Source organism: Manis javanica, chromosome 1 (genome assembly GCF_040802235.1).
Source record: "Manis javanica isolate MJ-LG chromosome 1, MJ_LKY, whole genome shotgun sequence".
In the NCBI taxonomy this organism is placed as follows: Eukaryota; Metazoa; Chordata; class Mammalia; order Pholidota; family Manidae; genus Manis; species Manis javanica.
The window spans coordinates 207,751,866-207,778,932 of NC_133156.1; the positions used below are offsets into that span (position 1 = coordinate 207,751,866).

The 27,067-nt window shown below is 35.0% G+C and overlaps 1 protein-coding gene across 12 annotated transcripts in view; it reads left to right on the plus strand.

Annotated features, from left to right (window-relative positions):
• Positions 1–27,067, plus strand: part of THADA (THADA armadillo repeat containing) — a 319,658-nt gene that overhangs the window by 60,367 nt on the left and 232,224 nt on the right. For all 12 annotated transcript variants that reach the window (XR_001852627.3, XR_005053772.2, XM_017657268.3 and 9 more), the window contains exons 23-25: positions 9,102–9,234; positions 13,589–13,702; positions 18,438–18,560. Coding sequence is in view for 10 of the 12 variants with exons in the window: in XM_017657268.3 (XP_017512757.3) it covers positions 9,102–9,234; positions 13,589–13,702; positions 18,438–18,560 (370 nt within the window). In the remaining 2 variants the exon portion in view is untranslated. The remainder of the gene's footprint in view (positions 1–9,101; positions 9,235–13,588; positions 13,703–18,437; positions 18,561–27,067) is intronic.

The window sequence follows — 27,067 nt, forward strand, 5'->3', positions numbered from 1 at the left end:
GTACTATGTCTTTCTTCCTCATTCTTTTCCTACCTCTCTTGGAATCTCAGATCAGTTTGTTCATATCATCACTAGATGGTTTTAGACTAGTGCATGGGATTTCTAAAGCATGTAGCTTGTGAAAGCAAACATATCTTTTTACATTGTGGGTCATTCTTCTCTTCTAAACCCAAAAGGTGTGCTCTTTCAAATGTAAGGGTGTAGCCCCCCAACTCTAGTTCAAAGTCAATAGTCTGATTTGTTCTTTATGTTATAGGCAGCGAAAGCTTTACTTTACTAAACTTTGGACTTGGATAAGTGAGAAAAGTGCAACTCCTCATAACAGCATTAATATGGTAGAAGTTTGGAGGCTATTCTAAGATTATCGTTTTATCTTTCTTCCACTTTCCCTGAAAGCCTCACTTTTTTTTAATGCAGATAAGTACATGTTTTTCAGTTTCCTCTGTTTTCATCTGTATGAAGGAATGAACTCTGTCTTTGTATTGTGTGTCAGACCAGTACTAATTATTCCTCTCTTGGTTGCCTGTGTATCATTTACTTGGATATGTGATATGCAGTGTTTTAGAAATCTGAGTGTGTTATTCTGAACAGTCAGGCTAAGAGTTTGTTATTTTAGAAATTGTTGTTTATAGCTGTTTTCATTCAGATGATGGTGGTGATGTCTGATGATACTGAACTTGAGTAAACACACATCATTTACTTTGTATCAAGGTTAGGGACAAATTCTGGTTTTGTGCTGAAAACAAACTTATTTTTTCTTTGTATTATTTAGAATTATTTAAATGATTAGCAAGTGAAAAATGAGGAAAGAGAAATCAGGAACCATGGTAAGGTGAAAGTTGTTAACTCTCAGTAAATAGCTAGCTTGGTTCTCATTGATATCTATTTTTCTTGAATGTAACTTATTTATCTGACTGAATTTTCATTTGGAGTTGATCTTAAGCCTGACAAAATGAAAGTTTGTGAAAAGGAAAGGATTTTCTTCCATCTTGTGCTAAAAGCCTTAGTAATAACAGCTTGGTGAGTAAATTATTATTTGGGAAATGAAGATATCAGCAGAAGCTTAACCTTTACTCATTTGGAGTTACGTAATTTAGTTTCCTGGCAATTGAGTCTTGATAATTTTCTGGGAATTTTGCTTCATATATTAGATTTAAATATGCTTTGCATTTAAAATGTGAAATTAGTGGCTTTGTGTTTACAGGTGAAATAATTTCTTTAGGCCAGTGGTGAGTCAGTTAATATTAGAAAACTGTTTATTAACAGTAACAAATGTCTGTAGTAGTCCAAGGGAGTTGGAATACCTCCAAAATGAGTGAGACGCAATTCCTGTCAAGTCATACAAGAAGGTCATCCGCTGAGTGGATTTTCTGTAGGATATTTTAATTCTCCAGGTAGTTTTCCATGCGTATCACCCAGTGTGTTTAAAAGCTGCAGTAACTATCACCCTTGTGGTAGATACTCAGGAATTGAGATCAATCTGAAAGTTTGATTAGAAAGTTAATTTCTTAAAAACAATATACTCTGATAATATATTCCAAAGCCACATACTTTCTGAATTAATGTGAAATTTGGAATTTGCATTCTCTTGCCACCTTCCTAGGGTACAGCATAGTGCCAAGCAACTACTAGGTATTTAGTAGATCTTTTTTCCAAGTGAATGAATTCAGTCCCCTGAAGCAAATAATAGAGAGTTGATAGTATCTCTCTCATAAGCCAGATCAAGCCAAATGTGTAACTGAGCATTTAGGGCAGGCACCTTGCAGTAATGCCTTTTTATTAAGCAAGGGCTTTGGTGTCAGCCTACATTTTACATCTCCTTCCTTCACTTATTAGCTTCATAACCTTGGACAAATTACTTAGCTTCTCTCTCTCAATCTCTCTCTTTTTTTTTTTTACCTGATTAAAAATCAGTGTGAATGATTGAAACATGTTGATAAGTATAGTGAACACTAATCAATAGCTGTACAGCTGGCTGAAGACTTGTAGGCAGAGTGAAGGTCAGGTGCAAAACTCGTGAGAGGCATTGGACTTAGGGTATTTAAGGAACAGCAAGTAAACCGTTTGTGACTGGAGTGGAGTGAGTAAGAGAAAGAGTTGTAGAAGGTTAAGATCAGAGAGGTAATAAGGACTAGATAGTGTAAGATGTAGTAAGGACTTCGGTTACTCTGAGTAAACCGCAGAGCCACTGGAGGGTCTGTTAACAGAGGATCTGGCCTTTTAAAAGGATTACTTTGAATGTGTGAGAATAGACTATACTAGTTAAAGCAGAAAGACCAGTTAGGAGGTTACAATATCATTGTAATTCAAGAGAGAGTGCCGTCTTTGAAGAGTGGTGATGACAAGTGGTGGAGTAAAAAGCGACCCTGAACTGGATGTAATTTGAAGGTGGAACAGACAGCGTAAGTTGACAGGATTTCGTATTTGAGAGAAATAATAACTGTAGAGTTTTTAATCTAAGATGCAATATTCACATAAGAGGATGAGGAAGACTGTAAGTAGATTTTTGGAGGAACATTTGGAGCATGTTAAGTTTGAGGTATCTATTAAATACCACATTGAAACTGCTCTGGGTTTACTTTGTCAAAGTGCATTCTTTAGAATTTCTTTTCATGAGGATCTCTGGAAGGTAAACTTACTCGTTGTATGTTTCACATTGTCTTTATTTTACCCCCACTTTTGAAAGTAGTTTAACTCAGCATGGAATTCTGGTTGAGAGCTATTTTCCCCTCTGTACTTTGAAGATACGATGTCTTTTATGGCCAGTGAGAAACTTCTCTTTGGTGTAATTGGTGTTCCTTTGTAGATATCCTATTTTTTCTTTCATCTCCTATGGCTTCTATAGTTTTCTCTTAATTACAGTTTCACTGTGGTATGTCTAGGTATAGATTGGTTTACTTGAAGTAAGTACTTGGAATGAACTGTGAATCTGAGGCTGTAACTTTTTTCAATTCTGAAAAAATTTTAGATATTTCTTTGACTATATTCCTCCTAGTAGTTATTCCATTTCTTTAGATATTTCTTTGACTGTATTTCTCCTAGTAGTTATTCTTTTAAAATGTGAAATTAGTGGCTTTGTGTTTACACAAATTTTTTTACACAAAAAATTTCTTTAGGCCAGTGGTGAGTCACTCAGTTAATATAGAAAACTGTTTATTAACAGTTTTCTATAACTCTTCTTAGATTATAATGATTTCTTTCATGTTATTGTGTGTGTGTACATACACATACACACACACTTTGTATTTGTGTCTTTCTGTTCACTATTTTGGATACATTCCCCAAAAAACTGTCTTCTAAGTCACAGATACTCTGGAATTCATCTTATCTTTTTTTTTTTTACTTTGAAAGTATATTTTCATTCCCAATATCTATATCTGTCTATAATCTGTTCTTACATCAGTGCTGCCTTTTTTTTCATAATTTCTTGCTCTTTTTAAATAGAAGTTATTCCTTTATTCATCTCTTCAGTTTTCTAAACAGTTATTTTAAGGTCCTTATCAGACTGTTCCATAAAATCAAGCTTCATATGGAGTGAATCTATGTTCTAATTACTGATTTTTTAGATTGTCTTTCTTAATATAAAACTTTTTCTATGTTTTGAATTTTGGTTTGCTGGCCATATCTTGGGAACGTTTTTGGTTTCTTTCTTTTCCTTTGGCTCCTTCCTTCATCAGAGGAACTAGGTGAGACACTGGCCTTTTGGGTTCCCAAACACAGTGGCACTGGGGATGTCACCAGTCTGGGCTCCAAGGTTATAGTCAGTCTGATTCAGTCTCCTTGGGCCCATGGCTCTTCCTACTACTGTAGCCTCAGCCAGCTCTGGCAGTAGGAGCCCTTTTTCAGCTCCTTTCATGGAGAGAAAACCGCTAAAATTCCCCAGTTCCTGGGGGTAAGATGAGTTGCCTCACAGGAACTGACTTCCTGGTCATCACTGCTGCTTCCAGAGCTGGAACCTATCAGGTCGCTGGCATCAGCACACTTGCTGCTTTGCCTCTCTATTCTGTTTTACCAAGGTACTTTCCATGTTTTTGAGCTCAGTTGGTTTGGGAGCTTTATTTATATGTTTTGATTATTATTAATATGTGTTGTGTGTGTGTGTGTCTTGTCAAAGTATAAACCAACTTTTCCATTTTTATCAGAAGTTCTGTTGAAACTCTTTAAAACCTGCTTTTCTCATAATAATAGATCATAATTTTAGAAAACAACTCCTAAGATCTTATTAAACACCTCACTTAGTCCTTCTAACAACTTTGATTTTGTAGAAGAGGAAAGTGAGAAATGGAGAGATATTGGGTCACACAGCTGTTGAGTGGCAGAGCAAGGATTCTAAACTAAGTGACTTGACTGCATAGACTGTCCTTCTAATCTTTATGACTTACTAATCTTTATGAAGTACTCTCCAATCTGTCCAATCTGTCAATTGGAAAAAGTATACCTTCTCATATATTTGTTTGTTGCAAGGTTAAGATAAGGTGTGAAAAGTATAGTGTTATTATATCTGATGTATAATAGGCATTCTATAAATGTTAAGTTTTCTTTCCTTAGCAGCAAAAATACTTTGAGTATTACAATTTAAACAACTTATAAGTAGATTTTGTTTAAAATATAGCATGTTTCATTTTAATAAATAGGGTGGAAGTTTATTATTGGACTAATTCCCTTATACTGCTGTGGGGGCAGGACTGGTCTGGGAGAGATGCAGAACTAGGAAACACGGGAGTCAGACAAACAGGGTTCAAAAGCAAGGTCCACTTTGTAAAGCAGACAGTTGAAGGATTCTGCAGAAAAGCTGCTATGATCCTGGGGAATTCCAGAGCAGAACAAGAAGGTTTTTGGACTCTGTGGTAGGAGCTGATGCCTTGAGCATTTCTCAGACCTCCTGAGGTTCCTTCATCCTTTGCAGTGGGCAGAGAGAGCTCTGTTGAGGGCACTCTGCCAGCCTTGACCTTGTTGAACATTCTCTGACCTTTGTTTCCAAATTCCCCAAATTAACAAGGAGCATTTAGTCATAGTATGAAACACTCAAGGGAATAAATAGACCTAGTTAACTGTTTATAGTTATAATAACCAAGAATTTAAATTAGGGAATTGCCTCTGAGGACTCTACTTAAATTATTTTCTTAGTCATCTCATCTACTTCCTAAACTCTACATATGTGGGCCTTCTGCCATACATGTCCTTTAAAGTCCAGCTCAAATTCCACCCTTTGGCACTGTACTGACTTGACTTCTTGTGCACCTTGTGCCTAGTGGTTGCTCTGAGTACATTAGAAACTTTAAGAAAGGTAAGGTATTTGTAAGATGGTATTTGGAGGCATTTCACCAATTTGTATGAATACAGATAAGGGTGGAGACCATAAGCAAATGCTTAGTTGGAAATAAGGAAATTGTGTGTGTGTGTGTGTGTGGTATGTGGTATGTATGTATGTTAGTATGGGAGCCAGCAAACTGAATAACATTACTTAAACAGAAGCTTTGTGTTGGAATTTGGAAGATTTTTTTAAGGTTAGATTCAAGTAGGAGGACCGAGGCCAGCATCATATGTGACCTTTCAAGATGGAAGATTTATGAAGATGGAAATGAAATTAGATAAAGATTTTTTAACATTCAAGAGCCATTGTAAGTTCAGGCAAAGAAGAGTAATGTATGGTGAAGTGCCTACTCTGACCCAGACCTGCCTGCCTTCTCAGGTTAGTTGGTTTTACTAGAGCCTCTGTGTGCCGCCTCAGGGAGGCCAGGAGAGGCTCACTGACACTGATTAAGGAGCATTACAGAACCTAGGATTTGTTATACTACTGTTTTAATGTAATTGATAGGAAAATACAATTTATGTCATGTGATTCTTTTTCCCCTTGAGTTTTTCTTACATAGTAAACACCTATAGGAGACTGACCTTAGGCTGCAGCATTATCTATAAGCCAGTAGTCCTGTAATAGGGAAGAAATAAAAGTAAATGAAATCCACATATATAATTTTTGATCAAGCTGTTTTTTACTTTCTTTAACTCTGTGACTACAACTTCTTTTGGATGATTAGATCACAAAAGAATGACTTGCACTTTAATTACCTTTTTTTTCTTTTCTCTGCTTATCCATTTTGGAGTAAATTAACACAAATATACTTAAAGACAGTGAAGAATGAGTGAGATGAGGCAGTAATCCATAACTGTATCATTAGCCCTTAAATAACAGCTCTGAGGAATTTGGATTTGTTCTTGATTGGACAACTGTTTGAGGATTATATCAAGCTGGCTATATTAGTGATAAACTATAAATAAATTATCCCATGAAACACAGGCATTTTTAAAAGATCAGAAATCCAACAAAATAAAAAGCAGCCTACTGAATGGGAGAATATATTTGCAAATGATATATCCAGTAAGGGGCTAACATCCAAAATATATAAAGAACTCATACAACTCAACACCAAAAAAATGAATAATCTGATTTAAAAATAGGCAGAGGACCTGCATAGACATTTTTCCAAGAAGGACAAATACAGATGGCCAACAGACACTTGAAAGATACTCAACATCACTCGTCATCAGGGAAATGCAAATCAAAACCACAGTGAGATATACCTCACACCAGTCAGAATGGCTGGTATTAAAAAGATAAGAAATAGCAAGTGCTGGCAAGGATGTGGAGAAAAGTGAACCTTTATACTGTTGGTGGGAATGTAAAGTGGTACAGCTACTAGGGAAAACAATATGGAAGTCTTAAAAAAATTAAAAATTCCACCTCTGGGAATTTACTCAAAGAAAACAAAAATCACTAATTTGAAAAGATGTGTGACCCCTATGTTTACTGCAGCATTATTTACAGTAGCCAAGATGGGGAAGCAGCCTAAATGTCCAACGATAGATGAATGGAAAAAGAAGATGTGGTGCATATGTATACAATGGAATATTAGCCATAAAAAAGAATGAAACTTTGCCATTTGTGACAACATGGATGTACCAGAAGGTATTATGTTAAGTGAAATAAGTCAGAGAAAGACAAACACCATTATGATTTCACTTGTATGTGGAATCTAAAATACAAAACAAAAATAGACTCATGAACACAGAGAACAGACTGGTGTTCCATAGGAAAGGGGAGATGAGAAATGGGTAAAATAAGTGAAGGGAGTAAGAGGTGTAAAATTCCATTTATAAAATAAAGTAGTCATGGGGGTGAAAGTACAGCAGACGGAGTATTTGCATGTTTACAGATGGTAACTACACTTTTGTGGTATTTAGCAATATATATAATTGTCCAATCACTGTGTTGTATACCTGAAACCAGTATAATACTGTATATCAACTATGTTTCAGTAAAATAAATAAATAAATCCAAAGATGGAAAACATCTTTCAATCCTTATAAAGGTGTGGGAGGATTATTTTTATCATGAAAAATCTCAGTTATAAATGGATTGTTTTTAGTATAAAAAATTCAAATGTATGTAAATAGGTTATTTTTTATTTTGAAAGATTCAAACAAATTTTAAACATATATAAATATATGTAAAATGCAAAAATTTCAAACATATCTACACATACATATAAAAATAGAATAATATAGTGAATCACCTTTACACATCGCCCAGATTCAAGTTATCAAACTGTTATCTCACTTGCTTCATCTATCCCTTTCATTTGCTGAAGTGTTATGAAGTACATCCCTGATGTGTTATTTTACTCCTACACACTTCAGTATGCGTCTCTAAAGCATAGGGACACTTTCTTCCGTGTTCACAATGCTGTTGGCCCCATCCTATTAATAATCCCTTGGTGTCATATAAAATCTAGTATGTATGTAAATGTTCTCTATTACTTGAAAACATCTTTTTTTACATTTGTTTGCTGAAGTTGGAATCTAAACAAGGTTCATATTTTGCACTTGGTTGTTACACCTTTGAATCTCTTTCAATCTTGTGGTTCAGACTGTTGATGCCTGGCTGTGGTGGCTGAGGGGTGTGAGTGGAAGGAAGCAGGAGTGATTGCTTGAACTAGGGAGATTTCATGATAATGTTTATGACTGAAATAAAATATTTTAGGCCAGTGACAGACTGTAAAAAATTCCTCCTTTAGAGTAGTATTAATTATGTATGTAGTTATTTTGTGTAAGACATAGACAACTGAATTTGAGTTATTCTTTGAAATGTTTATTCAGCAACTGAAGTGATCTATCTTATACCAAACTAGGATAAAGAAAAAAATCCTGTATGTGTTTCTAAGAGATCTGACTCTTCACTACAAATTAGAAATCAGTATTTTCTGTAGAATGTCTTTCTTGGTTTAAAAAAGAGGGTGTATTTCTTTTGGACTTTATCTCTTTATTTTTGTTATATTAATTTTAGTTAAATATAATTGTGATTATCCTAAAATAATTGTCTCTATCTACCACTGAATATGGGATTTCTTAGGATAAAACATTATACATTATATAATCTGGTAGGATATAAGTTTAAAAATTTTTCAAGAATTAAATGTTCTTAAGCACTCTAGAGTAACACAATATAATAGGTTAGGATCTAACCAACAGTAATGTCTAAATAAGCTCAAAATGTTTATGCCTCTTTCCAGATAACTTGTTTTATTAACTCTCATTAGGATCTGGTAGAAATTTTATTTGTGATAGTCCACAACTTGATAGAGATGAAAATGATTACTAAAATGTCCTTTAAAATATGTTTTCTTTGACTGTGTATAATCCCTATAAAAGTAGAACATAAATTACAATAAACTATAATGTTTTTTTCTCCTCCATTGGAAATCTTGGGTTTTGCAGTGCAGAACATCTATGAAAGTTTGATTAACCTTCAGAAACATTTTGAATGCAACATTGCATATAAGCCTAGTATTAAAGTTTATTTTGAAGACAAGACACATGTTTTTCTTGTGCGATAAAATGGAACCCTTAATTGCTTCAAATTTTGAAATCTGTAAAAAAGAAGAAAGTAGGCGAAAAGTCGAAAGTGAGAAAATTTTTAGTTTCCTTGTTTCCAAATGTAAAGAATTATTCTTTTCTAACAGTGTTAATGTGTATCAGTGGTTTGCACTTTTATCTTTTGGTACCTAATAATTCCAAATACTTGCTTTTTATATGCCTGTTAGATGTCCTGATGTTGGTCTTCAAAAGCTACCGGAACAGTGGTTGCAGAATGTTTTAGAGGAAGTTAAATGCAGTGATCCTTCATCTAAACTCTGTGCTACGCGGCGCAGTGCTGGAATTCCTTTCTACATACAGGTATTTATCTACAGGACCATAGCTGTTTGTCCTTTGACAATACTGTATTCCAACCCCCTTGACATGTGAGTGAGCACATTGCTTAAGGAACATTGCTGTCTTTTAAGTACTATAGCATTTGTGTCTTTGTTTTTGTGTGTGGACAGTGTGTTCCTGTGACAGACCTATTCTTGGAACAAACCCTCCAAGAGGTCAGTCTAGTAACTCCATGGACAGAGGGTGGTACAGATTTCCACCTAGAAATTAAGTAGGCAGACATCACTGTGACACGGTCATCGCTCACTTCCAAGAAGTGCACATGTTGCCTTTTTTTTCTGAATTAGGAAAAATCATCTTCCCCTTATTTCAAGACCCTTAAGACTCTCTTCTGTAAGTAACCAGTGTTAACAGTTTCTTTTGAATCCTTCTATGAAATGTGCAGGAAGTAATCCTAATCATACAAGTTGCTAACATTTAGAAGTGGTTATTTCACATGTATTATCTTATTGAATCCTTTCTCAAGACTGTGATGTAGGTCCTATTCTCATTCGTATATTGTAGATGAAGAAACTGGGACCTAGAACTAAGTTAATGACTTGCCCAAGGCTATAGGGATAGTAAGAGCAAAACTAAGACTTGAGCCTGGCAGCCGGACTCCTGAGCCCCTCTGCTTATGAGAATGGGCGTGTGTTTGCTTTTTTAACACAGATGACAGCATAGTGTATACACACTGTTTTGCCCCTTGTTTTTTTTTCACTTGGCGTTATATTTTAAAGGTTGCTCTCTATCAGTACACCCAGATATTGTCATTTGATAGGAAAATATTTTATTTCCAGTGTTGAAATTAAGAGGCTGTCACCTTCATGAGTCCAAAGAGTAAAAACCAAAGTCCTCACGGTACTGAATCAGACATGGACCTGGAAGATACTAAAGAAATAGTCAGTAGGATAAAGTCCAGGAATGGAGGTGACATAAATATAAGCAGTGAAAATAAGTGAAATGAAGTCTTTGTTTTCAGTACCCTGACATTGTTTTCTTCTCTTTCTTCTTCCTCCCACATGTTCTGTAAGTCATGATTTAAAAAAAATTTTTTTATTTTGGTATTATTAATGTACAATTACATGAGCAACATTGTGGTTACTAGACTCCCTCTGTTATGAAGTCCCCACCACATACCCCATTACAGTCACTGTCCATCAGAGTAGTAAGATGCTATAGAATCACTACTTGTCTTCTCTGTGTTATACTGCCTTCCCTGTTCCCCACCCCCCTGCTACATTATGTGTGTTAATCATAATACCCCCTTTTCCCCCTTATCCCTCCCTTCCCACTCATCTTCCCCAGTCCCTTTCCCTTTGGTAGCTGTTATTCCATTCTTGGGTTCTGTGATTCTGCTGCTGTTTTGTTCCTTCAGTTTTTTCTTTGTTCTCATACTCCACAGATGAGTGAAATCATTTGATGCTTGTCTTTCCCTGCCTTCACTGAGCATAATACCCTCTAGCTCCATCTATGTTATTGCAAATGGTAGGATCTGTGTTCTTCTTATGGCTGAATAATATTCCATTGTGTATATGTACCACATCTTCTTTATCCATCCATCTACTGACAGGCACTTAGGTTGTTTCCATTTCTTGGCTATTATAAATAGTGCTGTGATAAACATAGGGGTGCATCTGTCTTTTTCAAACTGGGCTGCTGCATTCTTACTGTAAATTCCTAGGAGTGGAATTCCTGGGTCAAATGATATTTCTATCTTGAGTGTTTTGAGGAACCTCCATACTGCTTTCCACAGTGGTTGAACTAATTTACATTATCACGAGCAGTGTAGGAGGATTCCCCTTTCTCCACATCCTCGCCAACATTTGTTGTTTTTCTTTTGGATGGTGGCCATCCTGACTGGTGTCAGGTGATACCTCATTGTGGTTTTAATTTGTATTTCTCTGATGATTAGCAATGTGGAGCATCTTTTCATGAGTCTGTTGGCCATCTGAATTTCTTCTTTGGAGAAGTGTCTGTGAAGCTCCTCTGCCCATTTTTTAATTGGTTATTATTTGCTTTTTGTTTGTTGAGGTGCGTGAGCTCTTTATATAATTTGGATGTCAACCCCTTATTGGATATGTCATTAATGAATATATTCTCCCATACTGTAAGATGTCTTTTTGTTCTACTGATGGTGTCCTTTGCTGTACAGAAGCTATTTAGTTTGATATAGTCCCACTTGTTCATTTTTGCTTTTGTTTCCCTTGCCCAGGGAGATATGTTCATGAAGAAGTTGCTCATGTTTATGTCCAAGAGATTTTTGCCTATGTTTTTTCCAAGAGTTTTATGGTTTCATGACTTGCATTCAGGTCTTTGATCCATTTTGATTTTACTTTTGTGTACGGGGTTAAACAATAATCCAATTGCATTCTCTTGCATGTAGCTGTCCAGTTTTGCCAACACCAGCTGTTGAAGAGGCTATCATTTCCCCATTGTATATCCATGGCTCCTTTATTATATATTAATTGTCAGTATATGCTTGGGTTTATATCTGGGCTCTCTAGTCTGTTCCATTGGTCTGTGGATCTGTTCTTGTGCCAGTACCAAATTATCTTGATTACTGCAGCTTTGTAGTAGAGCTTGAAGACAGGGAGCATAATTCCCCCAGCTTTATTCTTCCTTCTCAGGATTGCTTTGGCTATTTGGGGTCTTTTATGGTTCCATATGAATTTTAGAACTATTTGCTCTAGTTCATTGAAGAATGCTGTTGGTATTTCCCTAAGTCCTGATTTTTGGATGACAAGGGGCACTAGTTGCAGGGGTTGTTAATCTGATACAAAAGTCATCAAGGTGTTTTTACTGGATTGGTTTTAGTGACCTACAGAAATCATCTCCTCTCAGATCTGACCTATTCTGGACCAGTGTTGTTTATTCTCCTGACTGTAATTCATTCTCACCTAGTGTCCTTTGCCTCATTTGTCTGTCTGAGGACCGTTGGTAAGGCAACAGCGAGGTCTAGGTGCATGTTTGTGCTGTGTGCTTATTCCACTTCTGTTCCCAGCTAGTTTAGTACTAAACAGCAGTCACAGTGACAGAGTAATCCAGGTGTGCACTTCCCTGACCCAGCTTTGGAAAGTGTCATAACTATGCACAGCTTTGGGGAGAGAATAAGCCAGGGCTCCCAGAATACATTTCAGTAACTGGGTATAGTTTTCTTATTTATTTTAGTGAGACAAAATCTAAATTATTAGAAAAATCTGCTCAGAGATGTCTCTTTCTCTTAGCACAACTTACTAATAAAGTTATATTCTTATTCTGGTAGGAATGTCTGGTTTGTGTTAGCTATGGAGAAAAACTGCCTCGTAGTTTTTGAGCTTACCTTTTGTGTAGACAGATCTAAACATTTTTGGAATGGTCATTCCAAAAACAGTACGTATATTTTCTGAGCATAAGTATATGGTGAGAAATTTCTCGTTTAAACCTAACTATTTTGCATGTGTATCTTTCCTCTTTTATGGATTACAGTGCTTTAGAGAATGCTGAGTAGCTTGAAATTTTCACTCTTCGGAGCCAGTAGCTATATACATACAAAGTATCCCTGCTCCTCCCATCCCTAAACAACCACTAATCTATTTTCTGTGTCTATGGATTTGTCTATTCTGGACATTTCATATAATATGTGGTTTTTTGTGTCTGGCTTCTTTCACTTAGCATGTTTTTAAGGTTCATCCATGTTGTAGCAGGTATCAGTACTTCATTTCACTTTATTTCCTCAAGTTGATACAATTCTTATGTTTAATGAATACAGGCAAAATATTAGACACACAATAAATTAGCAGCTCTTGAAAATTCAAATATAGGACGCTTTTGGAGTTCATATTATTTCCTTTGTCCCAAGTAGTTACCAATGCTACAATTTGATAGTGTTCCAGGTAGACTCCTTTATGAAGAATTAAATAACTGATTACTTTCCAGGGAGTTTCCAACTCCTTCCAAAAAGTTTAATCCAGAAGTTTTTTGTTTTTTAAGAGAATTTTCTTGTTAGTACATTTGTCACTAAAACTGACTTGCTTATTGTATCTGAGACCTGCCATTTAATTATGGTTCCAAAGAGGTGTCAGCAAGAGTCATTCTCAACCTCTTAGAATGATATAATTAACAAGCAAACTGGAAATGACCTTGAAATTCCATGATAGCACCTTCACCTAATTTTACAGGTGAAAAATCTGAGGGATAGAGAGGTTAAGCTACTTGCTCAAGGCCATGCATGTGGTTTAATTAACTTGCTTGACACCTTGGTTTTATGGATGGGATTTTGCATTTTGTGGTTGTTTCTGGGAAATAACAAATAGGTGTATGTAAAATAAGAGCCCTATTAATTTTTGCCTTCCTATAGGCACTGTTGGCATCTGAACCTAAGAAAGGCAAAATGGATTTGTTGAAAATAACAATGAAAGAACTAATCTCTTTGGCTGGACCTACAGATGACTCCCAAAGCACAGTTCCCCAGGTAATTGTGGAAGTATATGTACCTTGCAAGTAAGGTAGTGGTTTTAAATCTTTGCTCTACTTTAAAAAAAGTATCAGCTAAAGACATAGAACTCTTGAAAGTGAAACAGACGCATGAAGCTATTTGAATTTTTTTGTTGTTCTTCCCAGTCCATAAAATAAAGCATTGCTTTAGTTGATACATTGACCAAAATGAATTATTCTAAAACTCTGGTGAAAACATCCAACTTAGGTATTTTATAATATTACTCTTGCTTGTAAAAATTTTTACATGAATGTGCTACTACTTTAAAATTTTGTGTGTGCTTCTTTGAGTTGATACACATTTTGTAATCCAGCAGTTGATCTTTCCCTAAAATGGAATGTCTATCTTTTGGTATATTCACATTTTAATTTTACGTAGTAGTCCCTTTTAATCACTGCTAATGTTGGGGTAAGTATGTCTGGTATGTATGCAGTCGGGTTAAGTATTCCTCATAGTACCACTCCAGTCCAGGATAGTCAGTATCTGTCAAATACTTCTTGTCTAGGCTTTCTCAGTAAGTGCTTCATATAGGACATTCCTACCCACCTGTGGGAGGCCCATGCTAGGCCAGGGAGCAGAGAGCTGAAGTTTATGATCAAGAACCGTAAGTACATATCATTTTAAATATTTCAGAGCCTGTGGGAAACAGTAAAGGGGAGCCCACTGGCCAGAATGTAGACTAGTAGAAAAGGATGGTGTTTATTATCATATGCCCATACTGGCCTATGACTATAAGATGTGAAGTTTCTTTAAAAATTTTAAATAAAATATTGTTAATCTCAGAAATGATCATTTTAAGATATTTTCCAACAAATATGAAAAATATAATTGGTTCCATTTTTCTAAACTGTCACTTTTAAAAAGTACTATTTTTTTCTGATAACATCTAAAAATAATGGAGTTTGATTTTAAAGAGTACAGCTTCAAGATCATGTTAACAGCATTTTAGTGATCATTTTTATCAAACTTATAAAATTAAAAAATTTTCTCTGGCCAATCTTCTAGGTGTTAGCTGATGATTTGCTTTCCTTATCTCCTTCCATGGTTTCTTTCTTCTTTATTTTCATTATGTACCTGTGAAATACTTCAGCATATTACAATGAATAGTATAATGAACATCCATGAAACCCATTCCAAGGTTAAGAAGTGGAACGTTTCAGATACAGTTGCATGCACTGTGGGCTCCTTCCCCTTCCTGTCCCCTCCTTCCTCCTCAGCTATAATCCCTAATCCAGATCATTCCCATGCATTTCAAAAATTCTTCTATGACCTTTTTTTTTAACATGAAGGGTATCATTTATACATATTTTTACAGTTTGAATCTTTTCAATAAACATTATTTTTTAAGATTAGTAAGCTCCAAGTTCATTTTAATTTCTGAGCACGATTTCATTGTATAGTTTTTGCCTTTCTGCTAGGTATGAAATGGTGCTTCCCAATTCATTTTGCATTTCTCTGATAATTGGCTAGCTTTAACATCTTTTTATAAATTTTTTAGTATTTTGGATTACTTCTGTGAATTGCCTACCTTTAATTTGGTTGTTTGCAGGCACTGAGTTTTTTGTTGTTTAAAAATTTTTTCCTGATATTAATTCCTTTTTGGTTACTTGAATTACGTATATCTTCTCCTAATCTATGGCTTCTCTTTTCACTTTGATTTTGGTCTCTATTATTGCATAGAAGTTTTACATTTTAGTAAGTCAGCCTTTTCTTTTATAGTTTTGTGCATTTGGATTCTGTTTAAGAAATACCCCAAGGTCAGAAGGATGTCTTATGTTTTCTTTTTAAGTTTCTGTCTTTACATCAACTGTAATTTTTTTTATTTATGTGTAAAATCAGAAAACAATTTTAATATTTTCTAATTGGGTAAGTAATTAACAAGCATTTTGATATGGTACATCCTTTCCCCTTGATTTTTAACATCACTTCCATCAGGTGACTGGTTCTGTTGTTATGTGTGTCTGTTTCTGTGCTCTTTTCTATTAGTCTATTAGTCTAGCCCTGGGCCAAAATCAGTATTTCAATTACTATATCTTTTAATAAGTTTTGATAGCTGGTAAGGTGAATCTCACTTTTTTTTCTTCAGAATTACCTTTGCTGTATTTGTCCCACTGATCTTCCATGTAAGTTTTAGAACCACTTGCTAAATTCAACGAAATGCCTATTCTGAATTTTGCCTGAAATTTAAGTTTATTGATTTACTTGAGAAAAATGACTTCTTTTTTGATAGGGAATCTGCTAGTCCATGAGGTTGGCTTATTTCTCCATTTATTAAGATCTTCCTTAATGTCTTTCATTATTTTAGAAAACAGTTTTCCATAAGGGTCTTATAGATCTTTTGTAGATTTATTTCCACATGTTTTATATTTTTTTGTGTGATTATAAATAGTATTAAATTATATTGTGTGTTGCTGGTGGGCATAAATCCAATTAATTTTTTGGTTATTGTTGTGCTTATGTTCAGCACCTACCTAAATTGTGGTACTGCCACTAATATAGTGTGTAAGTTCTTTTGGATTTTCTTACTAAATAATCATATCCTCAGTAAATAATGCTAAATTTGTTCTTCCTTTCTAATTCTTATTCTTTAAAACATTTATCTTATTCTGTTGACTGAAATGTGTACAGTTTTGTATGGAAATAGAGATAGCAGGCATCTGTATATTGTTTCTAATATTTGCTGGGTTTTAATCTGGCTTCTATTTCATTACATAAGTCAAATTTTATTGAATGCTTTTAAGCATCTTTTAAGATAAATGTTTTCTTCTAGAGTTTGCAAATATCATGAATTCTGTTGACTTTCAATATAATATGATTATTTGCATAATAATTGATTCCCCAACTTTGACATGAATATGCTAGACTCACTTAAAATTTTAGAAATATGTACTTTTGTATATTTTCACAAAATTCATAAATGAGATTGGCCTGTGCTTTTCCTTTTCTATGCTGGACTGTCCTTATTTTTTATGTAAAGTTTTTATTGAGTTATAACATACATACAAAGATGTGTACAAATCATATGTGTCTCTCAATAAAGTTTCACAAAGTGAACACACTTGTGAAACCAGCAAGAGACAGAACATTTTACCATCTGAAAAACCCCCTCATGCTCCTTTCTAACCAACACCTTTACCCCAAGGGTAACCCCTAGCCTAACTATAACACCTTAGTATTAATTTTACCTGTTTTGAATTTTATGTAAAGGAAACCGTATATTGTATACTCTTTTAATATGGTTTCTTTTGGCCATTATGATTATGATAACCATTTATGTTGTGATTTATTCATTTTTATTGCTGTATAATATATAATTTATCCATTCACTTTTGAACATTTGGGAGTTTTTAACTTGGGGTAATTAAGAATAGTACTTTTAAGAACATTCTTGTACATGCCTAATGGTGAGCATTCATGTACGTCGCTTTGAGTAGCTACCTCACAGTGGTTATTTGGGTATGTGTCTATTCAGCTTTAGTAGATACTACCACTTCACAGAGGAGTTGTCCCACCTTATTTTGATAGTCAGGCTGTACAAGACTGATAAGATAAATTTGGGAGTTTTCTGTTCTCTAACCAGTTTATATAAGTAAAATTAGGTTTGTCTCTGCTTTGAATAGAATTCATTTGTAAATTCATGTGGTTCTGTTTTTTTTTTTTAATTTGCTATTTCTTATTGTAGTTATTTTGTTGGACTTGGTTTTTTATTTTCCTTTCAGTTTGTGGGTAGGATTTTTAACTATTGACTTTCTTTATATAATGGTAATATCTATCTAGCTTTTCAATTTCTCCTTAAATTTGTTTTGATAAATTCTGTGCTAGGAAGTTGTTCATTTTGCTTAAATTTTTCAAATAGATTAGGATGGTATTATTCATAGTATTTTTTTTTTTTGCTTTATTCTCTGATAAATCTGTAGTTGTGTCCTCTTTGGTATTCATGATATTGCTTATATCTTCTCTCTCTTCTTGGTTTGTTTCTATTTCAAAGAATCAGCTTTTGTTTTATTAATGCTCTTAGTTATGTCATTGCTATTTTCAAAGTTACTGCTCTTTGAGTTTATTGTTTTCTATCATCTTAATTGGGCTCTTAGAATATTAATTTTCATAGTCTTTTTAAATTAGAAGCATTTAAGGTATTAAACATTTATTTTAAGGTATTAAGGCATTAAACTTTTTTTAAAATTCCACTTAAAGTGCATCCTGCAAGTGTTGACGTGTAGCATCTTCATTATTGCTCAGCTCTAAATACAGTATTAAAAAGTTTCTTTGACCAGTGTTTTAAAGTGTTTCAATTTTAAAAATATTTAAAGAAATAGATTTCTAACTTAATTCCACTGTGATCAGACCAAAATCTGTAATATATTAGTTGTTTGGTATTTGCTGAGACTTATTTGAGGCTATGTTTGAGGTCATTTTAAAACATGAATGTTTCATGTGTGCTTGAAAAGAATTGTCTCTTTGTTAGTCTCAGGATTCTACATATGTGCATTGGATCAAGCTTTTCTGTTGCCATGTTCAACTCTTTAACTTTTTAGAAATTGATTTATCCATTATTAGGTGTATATTATTAAAGTTTTCTATTTCATTTGTGAATTTTCTATTCTAGTAATTCAGTATTTTTTTTGTTTTGCTTTTAGGCTATGCTGTTGGATACATACAGATTTAGAATTACCATGGTCTTCAACAACTAATTTTGAACTTTCTCTTGTAGGTTCATGCTTTAAATATCCTTAGAGCCTTGTTCAGAGATACACGTCTGGGAGAAAATATTATTCCTTATGTTGCTGATGGAGCTAAGGCTGCAATTCTGGGCTTTACATCACCCGTCTGGGCAGTAAGTGCTTTTGCCATTTATTTTCATTGACATAATTATACTTCTGAGTAGATTTTAATAAACTAACCTTTTACTGGATGATAAATATGTACTATGTTTTATCAAGGAGTTTCTCTAAGGGGTATATCCTAGGATCTAGTTGGATTTTGACTCTTGGTATTTTATGATTGCATTCTGTCTCCTTTGGTGTCTTATTAGCCATAACTCGTTTTCTTATTTTAGTGATTGCTTTAAGCTTTATAGTAGGTATCTTTGACCTCATAGTCTACCCTCAAGTGATATTATACCAGTTCAGTTAAATTATAAGAACCTAGCAATATGTTCTTTCATTTTTCTCCTTCCAATCTTTGTGCTGTTATTATACATTTAATTTTATGAAAGTAGGTAGACCCACACAGTATGTTATTATTATTATTGTTTAAACTGTCATTTCTTTCTTTTTTAAGATTTTCCCATTTTAACCATTATTAATTATACAAATCAGTGGGATTAAGTACACTCACAGTATTGTGCAGCCATAACCACTGTCCAGTTTCAGAACTTTTTCATTATCCCAAACAGAAGCTCTGTACATATTAAACAGTAACTCCCCATCATCCCCTTTCCCCAGTCCCTGGTAATCTTTGTCCTGTTTTCTGTCTCCATGAATTTGCCTTTTCTATATACCTCATATACACGGAATCATATAATATTTGTCCTTCTATGTCTGAATTATTTCACTTAGCATAGTGTTTCCAAGGTTCATCCATATTTTGCAGCATGTATCATAATTTTATTTTTTAAGGCTGAGTAGTACTTCATTGTGTGTATATGTGACATTTTATTTATCCATTCATCCATTTAGTTTGTTTCTTTTTGGCTCTTGTGAATAATGCTGCGTTGAATGCTGATATACAAACAAGTATCTGTTTGAGTCCTTGCTTTTAATTCTTTTGTATATATCATTATGGTAATTCTATATTTAACTTTTTGAGGAACTTCCAAACCATATTCCATCGTGGCAGCACTATTTTATACTCACATCAGCAATTTACAAGAGTTTCATTTTCTTCACATTCTTGCCAGTGCTTATTATTTTCTGTTTTTTTTTTTTAATAACAGCCATCCAATGGGTATGAAATATATATCATTCTGGCTTTGATTTGCATTTGCCTAATGATTAATTATGTTGAGTTGGAAGCATAATGACTCTTAGTAGTATGTTAATGCAATTTCTTTTAGATACTGTGAGCTCTGTGTATCAGTATGTTAAGGGAGTACTATAAATATGCTCTATCAAAAGGTGAAAAAAACAACCACTCTCAAAGAATTAAGATGGGAGAGGTAAAATACTGAGTCACTTCTTTTTGGCAGTAGGATCACCATGCAGAAACTTTTTGATTAGAACTTTAAAGATAATGGGCAGTACCCAGTTGGATTTAAGAAATTTAGAAAACATTTTTTCATGACTTATGGGAGAAACATTACTACATCATTGTGTCTCCTAGAAAAAAGGAGAATAACCTATGGCTTGTAGATGCTTGATATGCAGCTTAAAAAAAAAAGACTGGCAAAGGAGAGGAGGAGAGTAGAAAAGAAGCTGCTAGACCTTACACATTACACACAGCATGGAGAGTTTGCCAGAAAGGCAGGCATTCTGATTGGTGAGCTGCTCACACTATTTCAAAACTGATAAGCCTCTAATTGAGAGTCAGTATATTGCACTGTAGCAAAAGGCACAGACTCCCAATGTAAAGAGGAATTCTCAAAGTTTGCCAATTCTTGTCTGGAAAACTGTGCATTTTCCTGTAAGGAAGAAAAACTTCTAAAATTCTGTCTAAGAACATTGCCTAACTGTTCCCAAGGGCACAGTCCTTAGCTTTTGTGCTTACAGGAAACAGAGCAATACCTGTATGCCATCAGGAGTCACAGAGGTAGGAATGTGGTTTGACCATCCAGAAAACTAGAGATCATAAAACTGATTGCCAGAAATATCGGTTGTTTTCTTCAAGCCATTAATTCAAATGAGCAAAGAAATGTTTTCTGTGAAAGGGCTTTCAGAGAGTGAAACCTGGTGACTTTTCTAACTGTTTAGCAAAATTGAAAGTATCAGATGAGTGGTTCATTTTTTAAAAGGTTTTTTTAAGGTTAAAAAGACCTTTTAAAGTAGTAACTGCATGCTACAGAAATTCTGAAATAAAGATATTTTTAAAATAAAGAAAAGCATAAAAAGAAAAGTAAAAGTCATCTGTTAAACCACTATGCAGATCTAACCTTTATTAGCATTCTGCTGCATTGTCTTCGTCTTTTTTCTGTGTGCATTTTATGTTTGTGTAGTATTCAGATGCACACATCTAACCACAAAAGATTGTATAAATATATATATACACAATGTATGTGTAGTTTATTTTGGGGATCTTCCTTTTTAACACTAGTTATGAAGGAATTTTTTTTTTTGTTTCTACTCAGTTTGCTTTATTACAGAAAATGAACATGATAGTTGTAATGATCCATACTGTGACCTTAATATATTGATTGTTATGTTTCCTTCCTTATACAAACCTACCTAAAATACCCCAAAATTATAAATCAACATAACCAAGGAATGTAAAGAAGTCTTCATTTTACAGAAAAATTTACCATAGCATTTTCTGTTGAAGTCATTTAAAGAGTGATTTTTTTACTGAACACAGGTGAAATGTGGTTTGATTTATAGAAATCTTATTTGTACACATTTTCTCAGAAACATATCATATGCCTAAAGGCAACTACATCTATATTTTTGACTTAATTGTTTTTCTTGATAAGTTAGAGAGGAAAAAAACACAAGTAAAATGGACTTGATTTTAATTTTGCAGTAAAGGAACACTTACAAGAAGCATTCATGTATCTATTTAATTTGTTTTTATAGATGCTTCAGTCTTTTGTGTTGAGACCACACAAATCTCTTGATCTTTGCCACCTGTTAGGCATTTTTAAAACGCAGGGGAAATGTATTGTTGTAAGCATAGTAGGCACTAGGCACACCTACTATGTTGCAAATGGTATTTAAGCACTAGAAATACAAGGATAAATAAGACCTAATTTTAATAATGGCTGTCTTATTGAATATTTTCCGTGTCCCTGGCATCATTTACATTGATTATCTCAGTTAATGCTTAAAATAACTTTGGAAGGTAATTCTATTATTATAATTCACGTTTTACAGATAAGGGAAACAAGGGTCAGGGAGGTGAAATAACTGTCTAAGGACACACAGCTATTATCTGACTCCAGAATCTGTGCTATTATAGGGGAAACTTCTGAGTGTTAGAGGCATACAGAGAAGATGGATTTTATCTATCCTGTAGGGTTTTGGTCCTGTTCCTTAGGAAACAGAGCTGGAGGTATAACCTAGGTGCTTTCACTGTACTTTCACTGAGTAGTACAAACTCAGCCCAAAGCAGTAAGAATGAAGGAAAAAGAGAAGTGAGGCCAGGAAAGAGAAAAGACATTACTAAGCAGGCCTTAAACTTGCTGGAAAACTGAGCTGGTTGTCTAGCCATGTGGTATATCTTCCAGCCAGGACATATGAAACTACTATCTCTTGAATCAGTCCCCCTTATTGGTCAGGGTTCACCCTTTGGGGCATTAACAAAACTTGGGCCAGTGTTGGCATAACCCTTAGGCAGCTGCTAGAGAAGCCACGTCCCATGCCCTGTAATGTTGCATCTTATCTGAATCTGGAAATGGCTGAATGAATCACAGCCTCCCTGGATGTAGTTGGCACAGACCTGGGGTTTAAAATTTTGGCTCCCACTGATGTTGAAAAACCCTGCCTGAGACAGTGTCACATAGGGGAGTGATGGGATCTGGCTGACCTAGTTACAAGGAGGGACTTGATTGTCAGGTAGAAGGAAGGAGGATGTCCAATCAAGAAGCTTCTATAATGATTCTGCCAGGAGATGAGTCTCACAATAGAGAAATATTTAATAAAGATGGTGATAAGTGATAATCTTTGTCATATATTTTAGGGATGAAGCTAGTTAAGTTAAACATTTAGGTAACAAAAAGTAACATACATGTGGAAACGAAACAGAATTTTCTGGGCAGTTTTGGAAACTTGAGACATTTCTGGGCATTCCCTTTTTTATGATTGTTGACTATGGAACACCTGGTTTTCCTTCCCTGCATCCTAATTGCCGGGCAGGTAACTCGTCTTTCCAGCTTGCCCAGGAATTCCACAGAGTATGGCGCGTTGGGGTCCTTCTAAGCCCCACAGTGGGTTTATATTTCTATCTGGCATATCTTTAGTTTGCTTCCTTCAGACCAACTGTGGTTCACAATGTGCAGTGGGTTACAGAGGAGGAAAAAGAACCTTTCAGATCTTCCCAGTAGCACTGCCATATGTCCTCTGTCCTCCTCTTGGTACCAGTGTCTCTCCAGGCCCTTGGGTAGTTGTGAGGTTGCCACAAAGGTGCTAGGCTGAGGGCTGTGCATGCTAAAACCCAGCCCCCCTCTAATCATCATGCTACATGCCTTGGCATGGAGCTTTGTTCACTCACAGCCAAGGTACTTTTTCCTAATTCATGCATGGATGGTGTATATGAGCTGGGGGAAGCTCCACCTCTTCTTTTGTCTTCTTATCCGAGAAGTGTCTTTCTACTTCTAAGGTCAGCATAAACTCCAGAATGTGGTTGGCCTTCCCCTTAGTCATAGGCCCAGAAATCCCAATATATTTTTCCTGGATTACAGATGAGACACTTGTGATTAAAACTTTTTTCAAGGTTACATGGCTAAAAATCGGTGGAAGGCAAATTAAAATTCAAATCTCATTTAATTTTTTTCAGGAAGTATTTCTTTCTACTACAAATTGGCCCCATGTACACTACACAGAATATTTTATAGTATTATATGCAGAACCTAGCCTCAAAGATGTCTATTAAGGGTGAAGATGTATGATGTGTAAATAACCGTATCACCTAGTGATGCCACATGGTAGACTCTCCATTCACATTTCCAAAATATTTGTCAAGGGAGCATTTATGCTACATAAGAAAAGCTATATACACACACACACACACACATATGAAAAATATATACATATGTTCGTGCATACACACATACCGCTTTGTGAAACCTAATTTTTTCATTTATCTATACCTACATTTTGTACATGTCTTTATGGGAGCATTTTCATGTTATATAGGGAAGAAAATGTATATGCACTCAGTGAATAGAAGGGGAAAAGTTTGGTACTGGTTGTGAATTTGTAGCTGAATAGTGAGTCCCTACCAGCTAATATTGGTGACTTTGTGGAAAAGGAGGTGAGGGAACAGAAAGGTTTTCTGGTGTCTTCCTTGTATAAGGAGTGCTTATAGCTAGTTATTTAGCAGCCATTCTACTTTGTCCATTTTTAACTTTACTACTACTTACTCTTTTTTATCATTACTCTCCTTTTTATTTGCAGTCTCTTTGACCCATCTTTCCCAAATAGGACATGTTTTCATTGCTATTACTGTTATGACTTTTTCAAAATATATTAGTACTGGTAATGACCTTTCTCATTACCCACATTGATTTAACATCACTGATTCACATTAGCATTTACTATCAATGATGCAATAGTTGATAATATAGTTTGTCAGTTAGTCACAGCCTCTTTCTCAAGTGTACTGATTCTTTACCTTCCTCATTAGCTTTGTAGTGGACGGGGACAGAAAATAGGGAGGACATATTAGAAAATAGAAAGCACTACCTGCAACAGATTTTGAACCATTTGTACTATTGCACAGAAACATAGGGACACTCGTGTATCTTTTTTTTTTTAAGAACATTATGTTTACTAGGCTCTCCTCTACCCCAAGTCCCCCCCCACAAACCCCTTTACAGTCACTGTCCATCAGCATAGTAAGATGTAGAATCACTACTTGTCTTCTCTGTGTTGCAAAGCCCTCCCCTTTCCCCCACCCCCCACATTATACATGCTAATCATAATACCCCCTTTCTTCTTCTCCACCCTTATCCCTCCCTACCTTCCCATTCTCCCCAGTCTCTTTCCCTTTGGTAACTATTAGTCCATTCTTGGGTTCTGTGCTTCTGCTGCTGTTTTGTTCCTTCAGTTTTTCTTTTGTTCTTAGACTCCACAGATGAATGAAATCATTTGGTACTTGTCTCTCTCTGCGTGGCTTATTTCACTGAGCATAATACCCTCTAGCTCCATCCATGTTGTTGCAAATGGTAGGATTTGTTTTCTTTTTATGGCTGAATAATATTCCATTGTGTATATGTACCACATCTTCTTTATCCATTCATCTACTGATGGACATTTAGGTTACTTCAATTTCTTGGCTATTGTAAATAGTGCTGTGATAAACATAGGGGTGCATCTGTCTTTTTCAAACTGGAGTGCTGCATCCTTAGGGTAAATTCCTAGAAGTGGAATTCCTGGCTCAAATGATAAGTCTATTTTGAGCATTTTGAGGAACCTCCATATTGCTTTCCACAATGGTTGAACTAATTTACATTCCCACCAGCAGTGTAGGAGGGTTCCCCTTTCTCCGCAACCTCGCCAACATTTGTTGTTGTTTGTGTTTTTGGATGGTGGCCATCCTTACTGGTGTGAAGTGATATCTCATTGTGGTTTTAATTTGCATTTCTCTGATAACTAGCAATGTGGAGCATCTTTTCATGTCTGTTGGCCATCTGAATTTCTTCTTTGGAGAACTGTCTGTTCAGCTCCTCTGCTCATTTTTTAATTGGATTATTTGCTTTTTGTTTGTTGAGGAGCGTGATCTCTTTATATATTTTGGATGTCAAGCCTTTATCGGATCTGTCATTTATGAAAATATTTTCCCATACTGTAGGGTACCTTTTTGTTTTATTGATGGTGTCCTTTGCTGTACAGAAGCTTTTCAGCTTGATATAGTCCCACTTGTTCATTTTTGCTTTTGTTTTCCTTGCCCGGGGAGATATGTTCATGAAGAAGTTGCTAATGTTCACATCCAAGAGATTTTTACCTATGTTTTTTTCTAAGAGTTTTATGGTTTCATGACTTACATTCAGGTCTTTGATCCATTTTGAATTTACTTTTGTGTATGGGCTTAGACAGTGATCCAGTTTCATTCTCTTACATGTAGCTGTCCAGTTCTGCCAGCACCATCTATTGAAGAGACTGTCATTTCCCCATTGTATGTCCATGGCTCCTTTACTGAATATTAATTGACCATATATGTTTGGGTTAATGTCTGGAGTCTCTAATCTGTTCCACTGGTCTGTGGCTCTGTTCTTGTGCCAGTACCAAATTGTCTTGATTACTATGGCTTTGTAGTAGAGCTTGAAGTTGGGGAGTGAGATCCCTGCCACCTTATTTTTCTTTCTCAGGATTGCTTTGACTATTTGGGGTCTTTGGTGTCTCCATATGAATTTTTGAACTATTTGTTCCAGTTCGTTGAAGAATGTTGTTGGTAATTTGATAGGGCTTGCATCAAATCTGTATATTGCTTTGGGCAGGATGGCCATTTTGATGATATTAATTCTTCCTAGCCAAGAGCATAGGATGAGTTTCCATTTGTTAGTGTCCTCTTTAACTTCTCTTAAGAGTGTCTTATAGTTTTCAGGGTATAGGTCTTTCACTTCTTTGGTTAGGTTTATTCCTAGGTATTTTATTCTTTTTGATGCAATTGTGAATGGAATTGTTTTCCTGATTTCTCTTTCTATTGGCTCATTGTTAGTGTATAGGAAAGCCACAGATTTCTGTGTGCACTCATGTATCTTAAGTAACAAGTAAAGTCTTCCAAGCTAATTATTTTGTTCTGTTTATAATAACTTTTAAAATGATATGCTGTGTAACTTCTCTACACTTTCAAAATATAGAATGTATATTTTTCAACATATGAAAATCAATTAATGTTAATACATCATATGAATAGACTAACAGACGAAAGCCCATGGTCATTTAAGCAGATGCAGGAAAAGCATTTGACAAAATCTAATACCATTTCATATTAAAAACACTCAGTAAACTATGAATGGATGGAAACTTTTTCAACCTGATGAAAGGTGTCAGTGGAGAACCCATAATGAATAATGTACTTCACTATTGAAAGACAGAAGACTTTCCCCCTGAGATCAGGGACAGGACAAAGATACTCTTGCCACATCTATTCAAGACTGTGTTGAAGGTTTTAGGTAGGGCATTTGGGCAACATTAAGAAATAAAAATCAGCCAGATTGAAAAGGAAGGTGTAAAACTATCTCTATTTTTCAATGACATGATCTTAATATGTTGAAAATGCTAAGGAATCCTCATACAAAAAACCATGACAGGTAACAAAGAAGTTCAGCAAGGTTGCAGGACACAAGATCATATGCAAAAGTCAGTTGTTTTTCTACATACAAGGAATGAACAATCCAAAAGTGAAGTTAAGAAAACAGTTCCATTTATAATAGCATCAAAAAGAACAAAATACTTGGGAATAAATTTAACAAAAAAAATATAAGACTTGTATCCTGAAAATTATAACACATTGTTGAAAGAAATTGAAGAA